General features: G+C 45.2%; 1 protein-coding gene across 1 annotated transcript in view; it reads right to left on the minus strand.

Annotated features, from left to right (window-relative positions):
- The window catches only part of LOC311488302 (contactin-associated protein-like 5), a 76,708-nt gene that overhangs the window by 38,960 nt on the left and 23,447 nt on the right, over positions 1-14,301 (minus strand). Inside the window, exons 4-8 of the mRNA XM_084544929.1 lie at positions 9,451-9,598; positions 6,096-6,299; positions 5,500-5,684; positions 4,013-4,156; positions 1,850-2,117 (exon numbers count right to left, since the gene is read on the minus strand). Of these exons, the coding sequence (XP_084401055.1) occupies positions 1,850-2,117; positions 4,013-4,156; positions 5,500-5,684; positions 6,096-6,299; positions 9,451-9,598 (949 nt within the window). The remainder of the gene's footprint in view (positions 1-1,849; positions 2,118-4,012; positions 4,157-5,499; positions 5,685-6,095; positions 6,300-9,450; positions 9,599-14,301) is intronic.

A 14,301-nucleotide genomic window follows, 5' to 3' on the forward strand; every position in this document is an offset into this window, starting at 1 on the left:
CAGTATTCCTATTATTCATGATGTACATGTTGTTTATTCAACCTCCACCATTTTAACGTTGTATTTTTCTTCCTCTTAACTCTGCTTCCTTAACTGAGAGGGGAATATTTTTGTGTTTCTTTGAGTTGCATGATAATTCTGCACACACAGATATTCTCGTACAAAAGCCAAATCCACATTTTCACTTTCTTAAATATTCAGGTTTGAGGTTTATTAATATTTTGGATTGACCAAGAGCACTGTTGTTGTTAAATAACAAATCTAATCGTTGAAAGTGCAACTTATTAATGCCTAATAATTGTTCACGCAGTATATCATATCGTATCGTATCGCGTCGTATCGTAACATAATGTATTGCATTGTATCGTATCATATCGCATCGCATCGCATCGCAACGTAACGTAACGTATCGCATCGCAACGCATCGCAACGCATCGCATCGCATCGCATCGCAACGCATCGATACGTATCGTCTCGCATTGTATCGTATCGTATCGTATCGTATCGCATTGTATCGTATCGTAATGTATTGCATTGTATCGTATCGCATCATATATCGTATCGCATTGTATCGTATCGTATCACATTGTATCGTATCATAATGTATTGCATCATATATCGTATCACATTGTATCGTATCGCATCGTAATGTATTGCATTGTATCGCATTGTATCGTATCGTAATGTATTGTATCATACCGCATCATATCGTATTACATTGTATCATGTTGCATCGTATCACATCATATTTCATCATATCGTATCGAATCGCATCATACTGTATCGTGCCGTATATCGTAATGTATTGCATCGTATCGTATCGTCTCGCAATATATCGTATCCCAGTGTATCGTATCATATTGTGATGTATTGTATCGTATCGTATCGAATGTTATCGTATCGTATTGTATCGTATCGTATCGTATATATAAAAATGTATTGCATTGTATCGTATCGTATTGAATTGCATCATACTGTATCGTATCGTATATCGTATTGTATCGTATCGTATCATATCGTATCGTATCGTATTTAATGAGTCCAGTGAGGTCCTCCTGAAATACACCATGAAGTATACTCCGGCTTCTCCTCCTTCTATTTTTACGCGGCTGCATCCAAAGACGTCTTCTGATTGGTTTCAAGAAATACAAACAAGAAAAAGGAGCCAGGATGTTTTTCCTCTCTCCAGAAGGACAATGACTGTAGATTATTCTGCAGTGATGCTCTGATGTGTTGATGTTTGAGACTCAGCGCTAAAGTTTAGTTTAATAACATGTTCAATCAAGACTATTCTTCCAAAAAGCCATTTTGGTTTTTTTCCACCAGCATGTCTTAGCTGGAGTCTTTCTGCGCTGTGCTGGGGCGGCAGCATCACTGCAGACGATAAGACCAGGATCAATAGGATGATTAGGAGGGCTGGCTCAGCGACTGGTCCTACCCTGCACTCACTTGAGGTCACTGTAGAAACCAGAAGAATGGCTAAATTGAAAACGTCTGGCATCGTGAAGGCCATCCGTTACACAGTGTTATTCAGCGATGCCTCAGAGTCCCACTGAAACACTCACAGGGTCTTTTGTCCTGGCAGAGGACAGGTCTTTTAGAGTGGAATAGATCCACAGCACCTTTTAGCTGTTCATCATGCCTCAAATAGATTTTATTGCTTCTTTGTGAACTGGATGCAACGTTTATCATGTTTGTTGTTTGTAGGATTAATGGATTTGATTTAATCGTTAAAACCTCAAACGTGAGATTTGGTTTAAAAGAGATTCTTAAATTCACTCAGGGAATGAGATGCACAAAATGTCTGATTACTTATTTATTGAACACAGAGAGAAATTCAGACACTCACCAGCAAAGACCTCGGATTTCTGTCGGCCCGAGCTGTGGACGGTCAGGTGCAGCATGCTGTTGCTGATCTGGAGCTCCAGTTTCTGGGGGCTCGGGTTGAGCTGCACAGAGAGCAGCAGCCCGTCCGGGTTCCACGTCCTGAACTGGAAGCGAACAGAGAAACCCCCGACGGCCGGCGCTGCCGAAGGAAGCGACAGGAAGCTGCTCCTGGAGCTCAGGAAGGTGCAAGACACCAGCTGGGGCGGGGAACACGAGAAGGTCACGTTGCCCTGGAGGACGAAAAAGCAACGGACCCAGATTTACATGCAACTCCAGCAACAAGTCAGAGGCCGGTGTCGAGGGAGATCCGCTGTGGCATGTCTGCAAATAAATGTCACGTTGATATGCAGAAGAAAAGGGAGCGGCTGGTTAAAGGAGCGTGAGCAGAGACTTGTTCTAGCCCAAAACAGAACCGGGAATCACACTGTTTGTCTTAAATGGGAAATTATTCATCAGCAGCAATTTGTACAACTTAGATGAAAATATGAATTCATTAAAATGACATTAAAGAGGTGGAGATGAAAGTTTAATCAAAGAAAAACCAGGACGATTAAAGGATTAAAGGAGCAGTGCAGCATTTTGGGCAAAAACTAGTCCTTAAGAATCTCTAATCGTTTCCTTTTCTTGTGCCTTCACTGTGTTTTCAGTCAAATTAAACAGAATAAGAAAAAAATAACTAGATCCAAGATTAATACAAGGATCTATTAATCTATGAAGTTGATGATCTAAACCAATGTGGCCGAGCAGACTCAACAGAAACAGCGGCTGTGTTAGCTCAGCGTCTGCTGAGGTCAGAGTCCCATCAGTGGTGCTGCCTGCAGCCCAGAGCAGAGCAATCACAGCTCTTTGACTCTCAAAGCGATTCCCTCCCATCAACCTCGGCGAGATTGTCCCATTGAAATTCCATTACAGCCTCCATCACGGCAGCTCGCCGCTCCACCTCAGCCCTGGTTGTCAGCGGAGGCCCGTTAAAGCAGCAGCAGTCAGACGGTGGAGGCAGAGCTGTCTCCGATGAGATGTGGCCCGTGGCTCTTTGGCCCGGCCCGTCTGATTGGTGCAGGAGGTGACCCCTCCAGAATGCACTCAGACTTAATTCCGCCGCCGCCGCCTTCATAATGGATGTGATGATTGTTTTGGTAAAGCTGACTAATCAGACGCTGTCACAAATCAGCAGAAAGAAAAACAAGAAAGCACTCTGCAGATAAGACGCTACACCATCATCATCATCATCATCATCAGCCTCAGCCTCAGCTCCGTGTTTACACATGTTGAAGCCTGAGAAACTTTATACCTGCTAACATCTGAATCACTGGCTCTGTTTACCTGCGCCTGAATATGGTTATTAGGAGCTAATATTCTCTTAACACCAGCCTCTACCTCTGATTATTAGAGGAACACTAAGGAGTCCTGACAACCTTAACCCCGACCAACCATCTCCAGGCCTCTACCTGAAGCTCTCCACATTCTGCGTCCACAATGTACGCTTTTATTTTCATATAACGCTGAAGAGAAAGGAACACAGACGCTTGTTGATGAGGAGACACCTCCAGGAACGTACAGCCAGCCTCTCTGCGTGAGACTCTTAACTTGGACCCTACTGTACTGATCTATGGTTAGTAAATGAAAGCGTTAGTTCCACGTCTCTCCTCTCAGTATGCTCGCCCACCTCCTCTCGGTCGCCTACACGTGTTCTCGTTCCGTATTTATTCCACTCCTTTTAAATATCATCACATCAGTTTCTCTCCTTAATGGAGACTCTGCGCCGTGAGATAGATGCTAAATGGCAAAGTGCTGTTTTCACATGTCTGAGCCTTTAAAGGCAGAAAATCAATGAGTGTATAGTGTAAATACGCTGGAGGAAGCCATTAGGAGGGGGGGGGGGGGGTCAACCTTGAGGTGGAAACGTAGTGTTTGTCTGTCAACAACACAGTCAATCAATAGGTCAGTGTTCTGCTGAAGGAAGATCATCACACAGGTATTAGAGCAAAGTAAATTTATGTTAACAGATACTTTCTAAATGCTGCAGACACAGCCGGGCTCTGTCCCTTCAGCTGGAGGTTCTTCAGGACACACGGTGGACTGGGTGACCCCCCCCCCCCCCCCCCAGCGTGTCTAAGTGACTCACCACGCTGTGTATCTGTGGCTTGCGTCTCTTTGCCAGGTCTATGACGTTGATCCCGTTGTAGTAGAGGTTTTCCATGCAGCCGTGGAAGTTCTTCCTCAGGAAGGTGCCGGGTTTACCGGGCAGAGGGATGCCCCCGAAACTCAGCTGTGATGAAGAGGAAACAGGAAACGGTCATCAGTACAGGGAGGAACGGATCCTGGTCAAACAACTATACAGATAGATAGATAGATAGATAGATAGTTCTGTATGCTGAAGCAGCAGCAGCAGTAAAGTAGAGTGGACTCTGCACACATGTGCCCTCAGCTCTAGCTGCATGGACAGCTGAGCCAGTAAATCAGTACAGTGAGAGAACGACGCCCACTCAGTGCATCCAGGGGGACACTGCTCACTGCTCAGAGGTTGTGTTCTGCTGCTGCTGCTCTCATGGTTCAGTATCTGTCCGTCTCTTCAGGCTCCAGCTTCACGTTGAGAAACATTTCTCTGTCCTCCCCCCAAACCGCGTCCCAGTCTGCAGAGTGGTTTTTTGTGTGGGAGAACTTTTTTTTTGTCCGGTTTGTCCAGAGCCCCCGACCTCGTCCTCACATCTGAGACGATGTAGAACACCAACAGCGAGTCGGCCCCACACCTGTGCCCGACCTCCCTAATGATCTGGTGGATGGATTGAAGCAAATCCTGAAAATCTTTAGAGAAGCCCTCCCAGAGGAGCGGGGGCTGCAGCAGCCACGGGTGAATTAATGTTCTGCATATATCTGGTCAATCCACAGGTCGGTGTTAGACGCTGGAACCGGAGACGTGCAGGTGATAATGAGCGCCGCCACTCAGGGAGACACGTCTAAAAACAGCAGAGGACCCTTTACCAGGGTTAAAAGTAAATGTCTCCATTTCACCGTGTTAAAAGCTGTGCAGGCGTCTTCTTAGCAGGCTAATCATCCTCTGAGACACACATCTACATATATGTGGTCACTGCAGGTCAGTATTCATGCTCCGCTCTTCTTCACTTCCATCAGGGGGCAGTTAATCACAACAGACGTCACATTTACCCTTGAAGTCCAGACAAAAGCAGTCGGCTCATGGCTGGAAATCAACACAGAAACCTGCACCTGATGCGTGACGCTAAAGGGCTAAAGCTAACTCTGGTCAGCTCCTCACTGCTGCAAAACTCTGGAAAACTGAACCAACCCAAAAATAAACTGCCTGGTTCAACGGTGTCTAACGTGGAGACAGTTTAGTTTCTGCTGCATCAGGTCTGGTGGAGCTGCAGCTGAGATTTCAGTAACATTCAGTTTTTAAAACCAGTCGAGGACTATTAGGGTTAAAATCTAAAGTCACACGGTGTTACAAGCTGTGCAGAGGTGGCTGGTCCTATTAGCTGTCTGTTCATCCTCTGAGGCATCAAACACTAGACGTCTGCTGCTTCTCTGTCTTTTGTATAATTCATTCTTTCCATCAGTGTTGTCTGTCGTACACATTCACCAGCCTGGACTCACCTCGTAGTCCACCTCCAGAGAGTGTCCTTCTCCTTTGGTTTGGAACTGCTGCGTGTGGGCGTCCACCGTCAGGTTGACCTGCCTGTTGAAGCGCTCGATGTGAACCGAGTGCCAGTGCTGGTCGTCCAGGAGGCTGCCCACGGTGACGGCCACGCGGCGGCTGCTGAACCTCAGCCTGCTATCGTCTGGAGACAAACACAGAGACCACAGCAGAGACGTGACTGGACCGGTATCAGCTGCCTGTCTGTTACCATGTGGATCTGTGGCTTGATAACACAGCTGCGCTCTCAGCGTCGTCTACAGATTTGTCAATTTGAAGACATAACTTTGTCCTTCGGTATGTCGCAGGAAAACTAGAAATGAAATGCCAGCTCCATCAGGAAGACATCCTGCGCTGCACACCTCCTCTAAAAGCTTCATACGCTCTCAATCATTCTCAATCTCTGCCTCAATCTCCACCAATGACTCTCCAAATCACCACGAGGACACTCACATCCTGGACTGGAAAACAAAAGAACTGATTTTTGAGAGCTGATGCTGTGGTGGGGGGGCAGGGAGGGGGTGGGGATGGGGGTGGTGGGGGGGCGTGATCTGACCTAGGTTGAGGTAAAGGTCCAGTCTTCCTCGGTGAAGCTCCAGGGTGATGTAATCTCCTCTCTGGCCCTCCCCGTGCAGCAGGACGCCCTCGGCCTGGTGGCTCTTAAAGCGCAGAGAGATCACGTCCTTCACCGTGGACATGGACTTCTGGTTGAACCGGTACAGCAGCGAGCTTCTGCCGTCGAAGTCTGCCACGTAGGACTCTGAAAGGAGACCACAGTAAGACGCTCTGGGACACGCTGACCTTCTGCTGAGCAAACAGCAGCTTCTCTGCTTCAGATCAGAACAAACCTGAGCAGATACAGATATGTGAATCAGAAATTCTCTATGTGCATATCATTAAGTGGATCGTTCAATAATTGATGTTTGAGAATAATAATAATTGCAAATAGTGTATTCTGAGCATCAGGTCAAAACAGGGACACGACTTCTTCTTCTATTATTATTATTCTTATTATTAGAACACTATTGGTGCTACTACTTTTACACCTACTTCTGTTCCTTGTATTGATTAAGTTCTTTGTCTACTTTCAGACTTGTGCAGAGACGTAGAAAACTCTGCAGAGTGATCTGACTGTTAAGCAGCGCTGTGCATATATGATGATAGCATGACTGTTAGCAACAGAAACAAAGAAAGAGAACTAAACACAATGAAGCTGCAGTGATGTTTGACATTTGTTGCTTAATTATTCTAATGGATTCATTTCCTCTGCAGTGCAGCAGAATAATCCCCCCAGTGTTCATAATGCCTCCCTGATATTAACGACGGCTGGATGGTTCCACTCAAAGGATCCGGGCCGGGGCTCTCACGTGCTGCTCATGGAGCGGGGCCCAGCTTTAATTATTTACACCTGTATTTTTCCTGCTAACTGCTCAGGTTCACTGGATCTAATGCAGCCTGTGAGCTGTGACCTTCGCCCTGTCCACATGAAGCCAGTCTTTAAATGTATGAATGTGAATCGTCTCCAGTACTGATCCAGAGCTTCCAGCCTGTAACTCTGCAGAGAGCTGTGTGTTACCTGGCTCTGTGTGTTCTGTCATTAGTTTAGGTACATAAACATAAAGCCAGCAACAACAGTGAGTACATGAGGCAGCAGCTTTGTCTAACGTTAGAGCGGTCGGTGTGGGTGGCTCTCATAAACCTGCTCAGTGTGCCGTGTTCTGATGCCGCTCCACACTACAGTAATTCACTGGCTCATCTAGTTAGCGCCGCCTCACAACGCGTGGGCGCAGCGTGCCAGTGAATCCCCATTACATGTGTTTTATGGAGGCCTGCTCTGGATGGAACTGCTGCCGTGCGTCCCGGCGCTTCTCTTCTTCTTCTTCTTCTCCTCCTTTCGTGCACGTGCGTGCGTTCCCGGAGCTTCTTGAAATATTTTAAGGCTCTTGTGTAACTGCCGAGCGCGCTACGTTAATTACACCACCTTCCATTATGTCGGGGCGGTTAAATAAAGCCAGTGATTCAGGGTACGCTCTCTAACAGCACGTGATGCTCTTGGAAACACATGCACCTTTTGTTTTTGACAGAAGAGCAGCTATCTTCACATCTGCTGGGTGTTACAGGTTTGAAATGATGGAGCGACTGGAGTGAGTCAGTGTGTGTGGGTCTTTATTTGTTCTCTACTGTGTCTGTATGAAACCAGCAGCATTAACAGGAGACCATGAGGCATGAAAACTAAATGGAGGTTTGTATATTAATTAGCCTGCTGGTGTTAATACGAACGGAGGCATGCAATGTGATGGTGGAAGCTGCTCTGGGCACGTTTTTAACCTCTGAGCCTGAAAAATGAAACGCTGCTACAACCTGAACGTCCCTCCAACATGTTTACAGCAGAAATAAACATGTTTACAGCCTGATACAAACGTAGTAGGAACACAGAGCTGCTGCTTCAAAAGTATTTGCAACCTTTGTAATTTCTGCACAACAAAAATAATGACTCAAAACATCAGCGTGTTTTCAGACAAGTTCTTAAAGGAGATAAATAGAACCCAGTCAAACACATGAAACAGAAATACTGTACTCGTTCATTTGTTTGTTCAGGCAATATTACATATCAGAGAGGTGTTAAAGCCAAATTATTGCCTTGTTTAGTTTTACAAAACACAAGTCTTCACAGTTTGTGGAAGTGTAGGACGGTTCTGTTCTGAGGAACGGGCTAAAATTCCCAAAGGAACCCAGGGGAACTTCTAAGCAGCTAAAGGCCTCTCTCTCATTGGCTGATGTTAATGTTGATGAATCCACTCAACAACCATGGTGTGATGGACAAAGACACTGCTCTCCAAGAAGAACATTTCTAAACATCATGTGGACAAGACAGAAGACTATTGGGACAATGTTTAGTGGACAGATGAGACCAAAGTAGAATAGTTTGGTTTAAATGAGATGAACCAACACTGCATCATTCCAGCATCAGATCCTCATCCCTCCATCAAACATGGGGGTGCTAATGTCCTGGTTTGGGCCTGTTCTGCTGCATCTGGACCAGGACGGCTTGTCATCATTGATGGACCAATGAATTCTGAATTCTACCAGTGAACTCTAAAAGAAAATGTCAGGACATCTGTCCATGAGCTGAATGTGAAGAGAAACTGGGTCATGCAGCAAGACAACGAGAACCAAGAACAAAAGTGGTTCTACAAAAGAACGGTTAAAGAAGAACAAGATGAATGTTTAGGAACGGCCAAGTCAAAGTCCTGACCTTAATCCAATAGAAATGTTGTGGAAGGACCTGAAGCAAGCAGTTGATGTGAGGAAACCCACCAACATCTCAGAACTGAAGTGGTTCTGTTCTGAGGAATGGGCTAAAATTCCTCCAAGCTGCTGTAGACCACTGATCAGTAGTTACTAGAAACATTTAGTGACAAGGAGGTCACAGCAGATACTGGAGACAAAGCTTCACTTGCAAATGTCTTGAATAAATCAAAGCACACGTCTAATATTTCTAGTTCATTTGTTTACTTGGGTTCTCTTTGTCTTCTTCCAGAAATGATGTTTGTGCAGAAATGTAGAAAATATCCATTAACACAGTATGAACCTGTATCATTACAATAAAACACTGACGCTGCTTTTCCACTAATGTTCCCTTTTAAGCTGATAAATCACAGTAAAAAGCCCAGAGTCACAGCAGCTCCATGCATCTGGGATTCATTTACCTGGAAGTGTTTTTTTTTTTTTTTTCAGTTCTGTCTTCAGTTCCACACAGAATGATAAAACCACATGAAGACGAAATAGTCGCCATTACTCTCCATCAAGAGCCGAGCAGCAGAGCCAGGTGTGGTGTAACTACCGTGGTTTGATGTGCAGACTGAGTGCTCCCAAAGTGTGTGATTAACTGCAGGGCGCGTGTTACTCACTGTAGGAGCAGCCGTACACCTCCACCCTGAGGCCCATCCAGCCGCTGGGGTTCCAGTCCAGCGGGACGAAGCGCAGGAACCGCGTCCTCACCGGGTGGGACAGCTTGTTCTGGACGACGGCCTCCGAATTCACGTTCCCGGCAAACCTCTGCAGGAGCGGAGAGAAAGAGACGGCCGCATTAAAACCTGACGCAGGACAATGTGAACGGGTCCGCTGAGGAGCAGCTCGTGACCTCACGTCTAATAGGAGCATGTCCACCAGAGAGCAGAGAGGTCTTTTAGCTGAATACCTGAAATATAAGCAGAATAAAAACCTAAATCCTTGAGTAGCACAAACATCAACAATGTGCTGACGAGGTGAAGCCAAGGGCGATATCTTCTCCCTCTCCTTGAACATACTATTTGATGTAAAGTGATAAGAATCATGGTGTGGTGTAGAAATACGAGAATATCCGTTCCATCAGCTCCATGTGAGGCGGAGGAAAAACGACCAGTGAGGCAGCCGGGGGCAGAATAAGGGCTCTTGTATTGTGTTCTCTCCCTGCAGAGCTAAAAACAAAAACCTCTGCGTGCAATTCTGAGATGTCATTCTTCTTTTTTCCTTTCCACCCCTCCTCTGCTCTCAGTCTGCACCAGACAACACCAGGGGACACGAGCTCTGAGAGACAGAGAGAGAGTGAAGGATGGAGACCCAAACAGAAACAAACAACCTCTCCTCTCAAATGACTGATTACCAGCTCCGTCATCACCGATTCTGGGCAGGTGACATATCAGATCAATAAGTACTCGTACTATAAAGAAGCAGAAGGATAGATCATTGACAGGGCAGCTCCAGGCTGTTGTGAACGGTTCAACCCAGCCAGACAAGGCCAATCATTCAGCTTGCTTTCTGCACCAACAGAAACACAATGAAGTGCGGCGCAAATGAGTGTCCGAGGCTCGCTGCGAACCGGAGGCATCATTAAATACGGCGGGGCGCTGCTTCTCGGTAGATAATCAAAGCAACCGTGAGAGTGTTAGGGCTGTTATTGTGATTTATGCCACCACTTTCCCATTTTGAGCCCCTCGCTGAGTGGAGCCTTGTGGCTGAATATTAAAACAGGTACAATCCTGGCTCAGTGATTCACGTCATCGCCGGGCGTCACACGCAGCTGCTTAAAGCTGCTGCATGCATCGCTGCGTGACGCATTCACAACACTCGTACCGTGCCACCGGAGAATCCAACGGGATGAATCTGCAAAGTGCAAAAAATTACATATGGATATTATTAATAAAAGTAACTGATGAGAGACACTGAGACCTAAACAGCAGACACAGCAACGAGCTGAAATTACACCTAAGACACGTCAACCTTTTGTAAAAGGATATATTCTTCTTTGGTCTAAAGCAAACACTTATACTCCCCAGTTTCTTATGCTGTTTTTATGGTCTGGCCCCCTTCCCATCAGACTGTGCTGCCTGTGGCCCCTGAACTAAACTGAGTCTGATTTTTGCTTCATTGGGAGCTGGTCTGATGTAAACATGTCACACAGCGCTCCAGCTACGACCTTCTTACTTTCATCTGTGCTCCAGAACAATACTGTTTAATTACTCTGCTCTGAAAATGTGGTTTCACATCTCAAGCATATGCGTGTCAAACGTTCAGAGGCAACGATCAAAACAAAAAAAAAAAAAAAAAAGAACAGAAACGTTGCTGGTAATTATTCATTAGTCAGATGAAGGTGGCTGATCTTGTCGATCGGGGCCGCGCCGCTCTGGTGTGACGAAGCTCGTTAACGTCTGGTTGGTTAAACAGAAATACAGGACGTGTCCCTGCACCGTTCACACCAGCTCTACAGGTACAGACATTTAGAAACTACTGGCAACAAAGGCCGACTGTACGGACCAACAGCCTGCACTTGAACACACCACAAAGACCTCAGCTAATGATCAGCTGGTACGCGTCCTTCAGCTGCGAGGAAATAACTCCACCTACCAGCAGGTGGCAGTAGTCTGAGTTCCTCATCCAAAAGAGGAAACAGGAAGTTAGTTAGCTGTTAGCTTTGAGGCTAGGTAGAGCAGCAAAGTGTCTGAATCAGCTGATCCACGCTTCATTCAGTCTAGATGATCATGATGTTGTGGAGATGTTTGTGGGTTTTAGATGAAGATGAAGAGTCCTCTGTGTGACCTTTGAACCTTTCTCTTTACTTTCATCACTTCCTGTTTCTCTTCTCTTGGTGTGGAGCAAAGACCTTCAGATGTTTCTGCTTTATTCATGTAACCAGAGTCTGCAGCAGTGATGCAGATGATGGAGTCAGTGACCAGAGCCACGGCTACTGGTCCTGGACATTAACCCTCTGCTCACCTTCACCTTTTATGCTCAGGGTCAATTAAAACCTCTGGAAAATGATTAGAATTAAAATTATTACCTACGTTTATGTGTCAGGTTCTTTATGTTGTTGACTACCTAAATAGCTCTTTACATAAAACACCCCCCCCCCCCATCCACCTTAAACACCCAGAGTACCTGTTACGCGTCTATAAAGAAACAGCAGATCAGCATAAAATCTCACCGTAACATTTCTGTTATCATTTCTAATAACATCTATTATGTTCAGGGCCAGAGTCCCTGTCCCTGTCAGGAGACCAGAGGCTTCCTGTAGCTCTGTCTTTTGACTTCTACACCTGTCTAATGTAGGCTAGCAAGTGGGTCACATCCCAGTCTATCTAAACCCTATTCAGTCTAATTTATGTATTTATTTATTTAGTTGGTGCAGGACATTGAACAACATAGCAAGTGCTGTGCTGTGTGGGTGGATGTTCAGTCTGGAGGGTAGTATGTGTGGAAATGAGAGATTTAATGACAAGAAACAAATAGAAACAAAATAAATAAATAAAATACAGTACAGGTAAACAAAGAGGAGAGGATGATGAGAGATCGTTGCTATTTGGTGTAATGATACAGATAGAACAGTAATATTATAATATATAGTACATTATATGTTGCTCAGTTATAATAACATTATATTATCAATATGATACTAATAATAGTATGTTTAGTATAGTAGTGTAATAGTGTTTTTTTTAAGAAATAAAAGGTAGTGTGTATATAACATATATTCTTCTGTCTCTATTTCTTGTACATTTGTCCATATGCTAATTTGTACATTTTTGCTTATACTATTTCTATTTTATCTTACTAGATTTTATTTTACTTATTTTTATTTTATTTTATTTCATCTTTCTTTTATCTGTGGTTCTTATGAGTGTTTTTTATAGCTACTGTGACCAAGTAATTTCCCTTGTGGATCAATAAAGTTTGTCTAAGTCTATTGACGTCTACATCATCCAGTAACAACCATGTTTTATTCAGCTAGAAGAGCCTGAATGTTAAACATATCATCGTTTTAATTTCACGTGTACCCAGGTGTCACCACTAAATCAGGAAACGTCATAAAACATAAAGCAAACCACACATTTAGAGACGTTAATAATAAGATAACAGGAGACAAATCTAACTGTTAAGCCACGCCCATTTCAGACAGAGAGGACACTGGAGTAACCAACCAGCTGGCAGACAGTGTGTGTATTCAGGGCGTCCTTATCTAAAGCCTGTGAATGTGTTGATCAGAATGAACTCTGACTGTACCGGAGTCTTCTCTCCCTCATTAGCTGACCACGCCCAGATATACATCACCCTGAGTCTTCAGAGAATCTCCTCTGAGGCGTCCTGAGCTGTGACGTCCGTGTTTTTCACTCTCTGGAAAATCTTACAGCAGAACATCCTGTGTGTTCCAGCGGGGAGAAGAAGAAACGTCTCTGAATGAAAGCCTGAGGGTGCACAAGACTCTCCGAAAGGCCCCGAGGACGGAGGTTGGTCCTTATCCACAAAAACAGTCCTAACCCCACAGTGACTTCATTATTTCTATTTATGTTTCTGTCAGTGTGGAGCGGTCTCCCTCCCCGTTAATTAAGACTCTTTACTCTTCCTCTCCAGTGATGAGCTCCCCCGTGTCACTTTTCCTTTTTGTTGCATACAGAACAGGCACATACGTTTATTTTAATCAATTCTCTCGGGGGGGAAATCTTGCTGCCGGCGCTGAAGACGCTACAGTGTGCTCCAGAAGGTCACAGGCAAGTTAAACAGCCTGAGGGAACACACACTGAAGAGGAAGCTACCAGCACATAACCTTGCCACGGGCCAAAAACACTAAAATGATCCCCGATCACCGGTCCAGTCCGATGTGGAAGTCCCCCAAACAGAATGAGCAGAGGCCACCGGATAGCAGAGAGCCGTAGGAGTGTCCTCTCATGTTATCAGCTTACTTTTTATTTCTCTTAAATGTAAAACAAGAATGTGCAGCTCCTCACGAACGGTGACGTGGGAGTTAAACGTTAAAACCACTGCCGCCGTCACGGCCGCTGTCCAAGGTGCTGATCCTGAAAACGAACACCCAAGAGCTCAGTCCTGCCCGTGACCGAGTAGTTTGACTTAAACGATCTGCTTCTCAGTGTAAACTGTGGATGTAACGGGAGAATTATTTCAGCCTGCTGTGTTTCTCTTTAATGCCTCCGCCGTGTCTCTGTGGGTCACTCCCCACCTCTGTGCCGCAGAGTTTCAGGGAAACGAGGAGCTGAATTAAACAGCTCCCTGCAGCTTTAGAAAGAAAAAAAAAACACATTCTTACATGAAGTATTAGAAATATTTGTTCGTTTTGAATCGGACTGAAAGGAGACCCAGAGATGAGCCTCCTGGAACAGAGAACTGCATCAGAGATCCAGACTTTTCTGCGTCCTTGTCTTTGGAGAATCAACGAGACGAGAAACCTTTGATGCATCGAGACTCTGTCAGTATGTGAGTTATTTTATTCC

The sequence above is a fragment of the Chelon labrosus genome (genome assembly GCF_963514085.1).
Source record: "Chelon labrosus genome assembly, chromosome: 5".
Taxonomy (NCBI): Eukaryota; Metazoa; Chordata; class Actinopteri; order Mugiliformes; family Mugilidae; genus Chelon; species Chelon labrosus.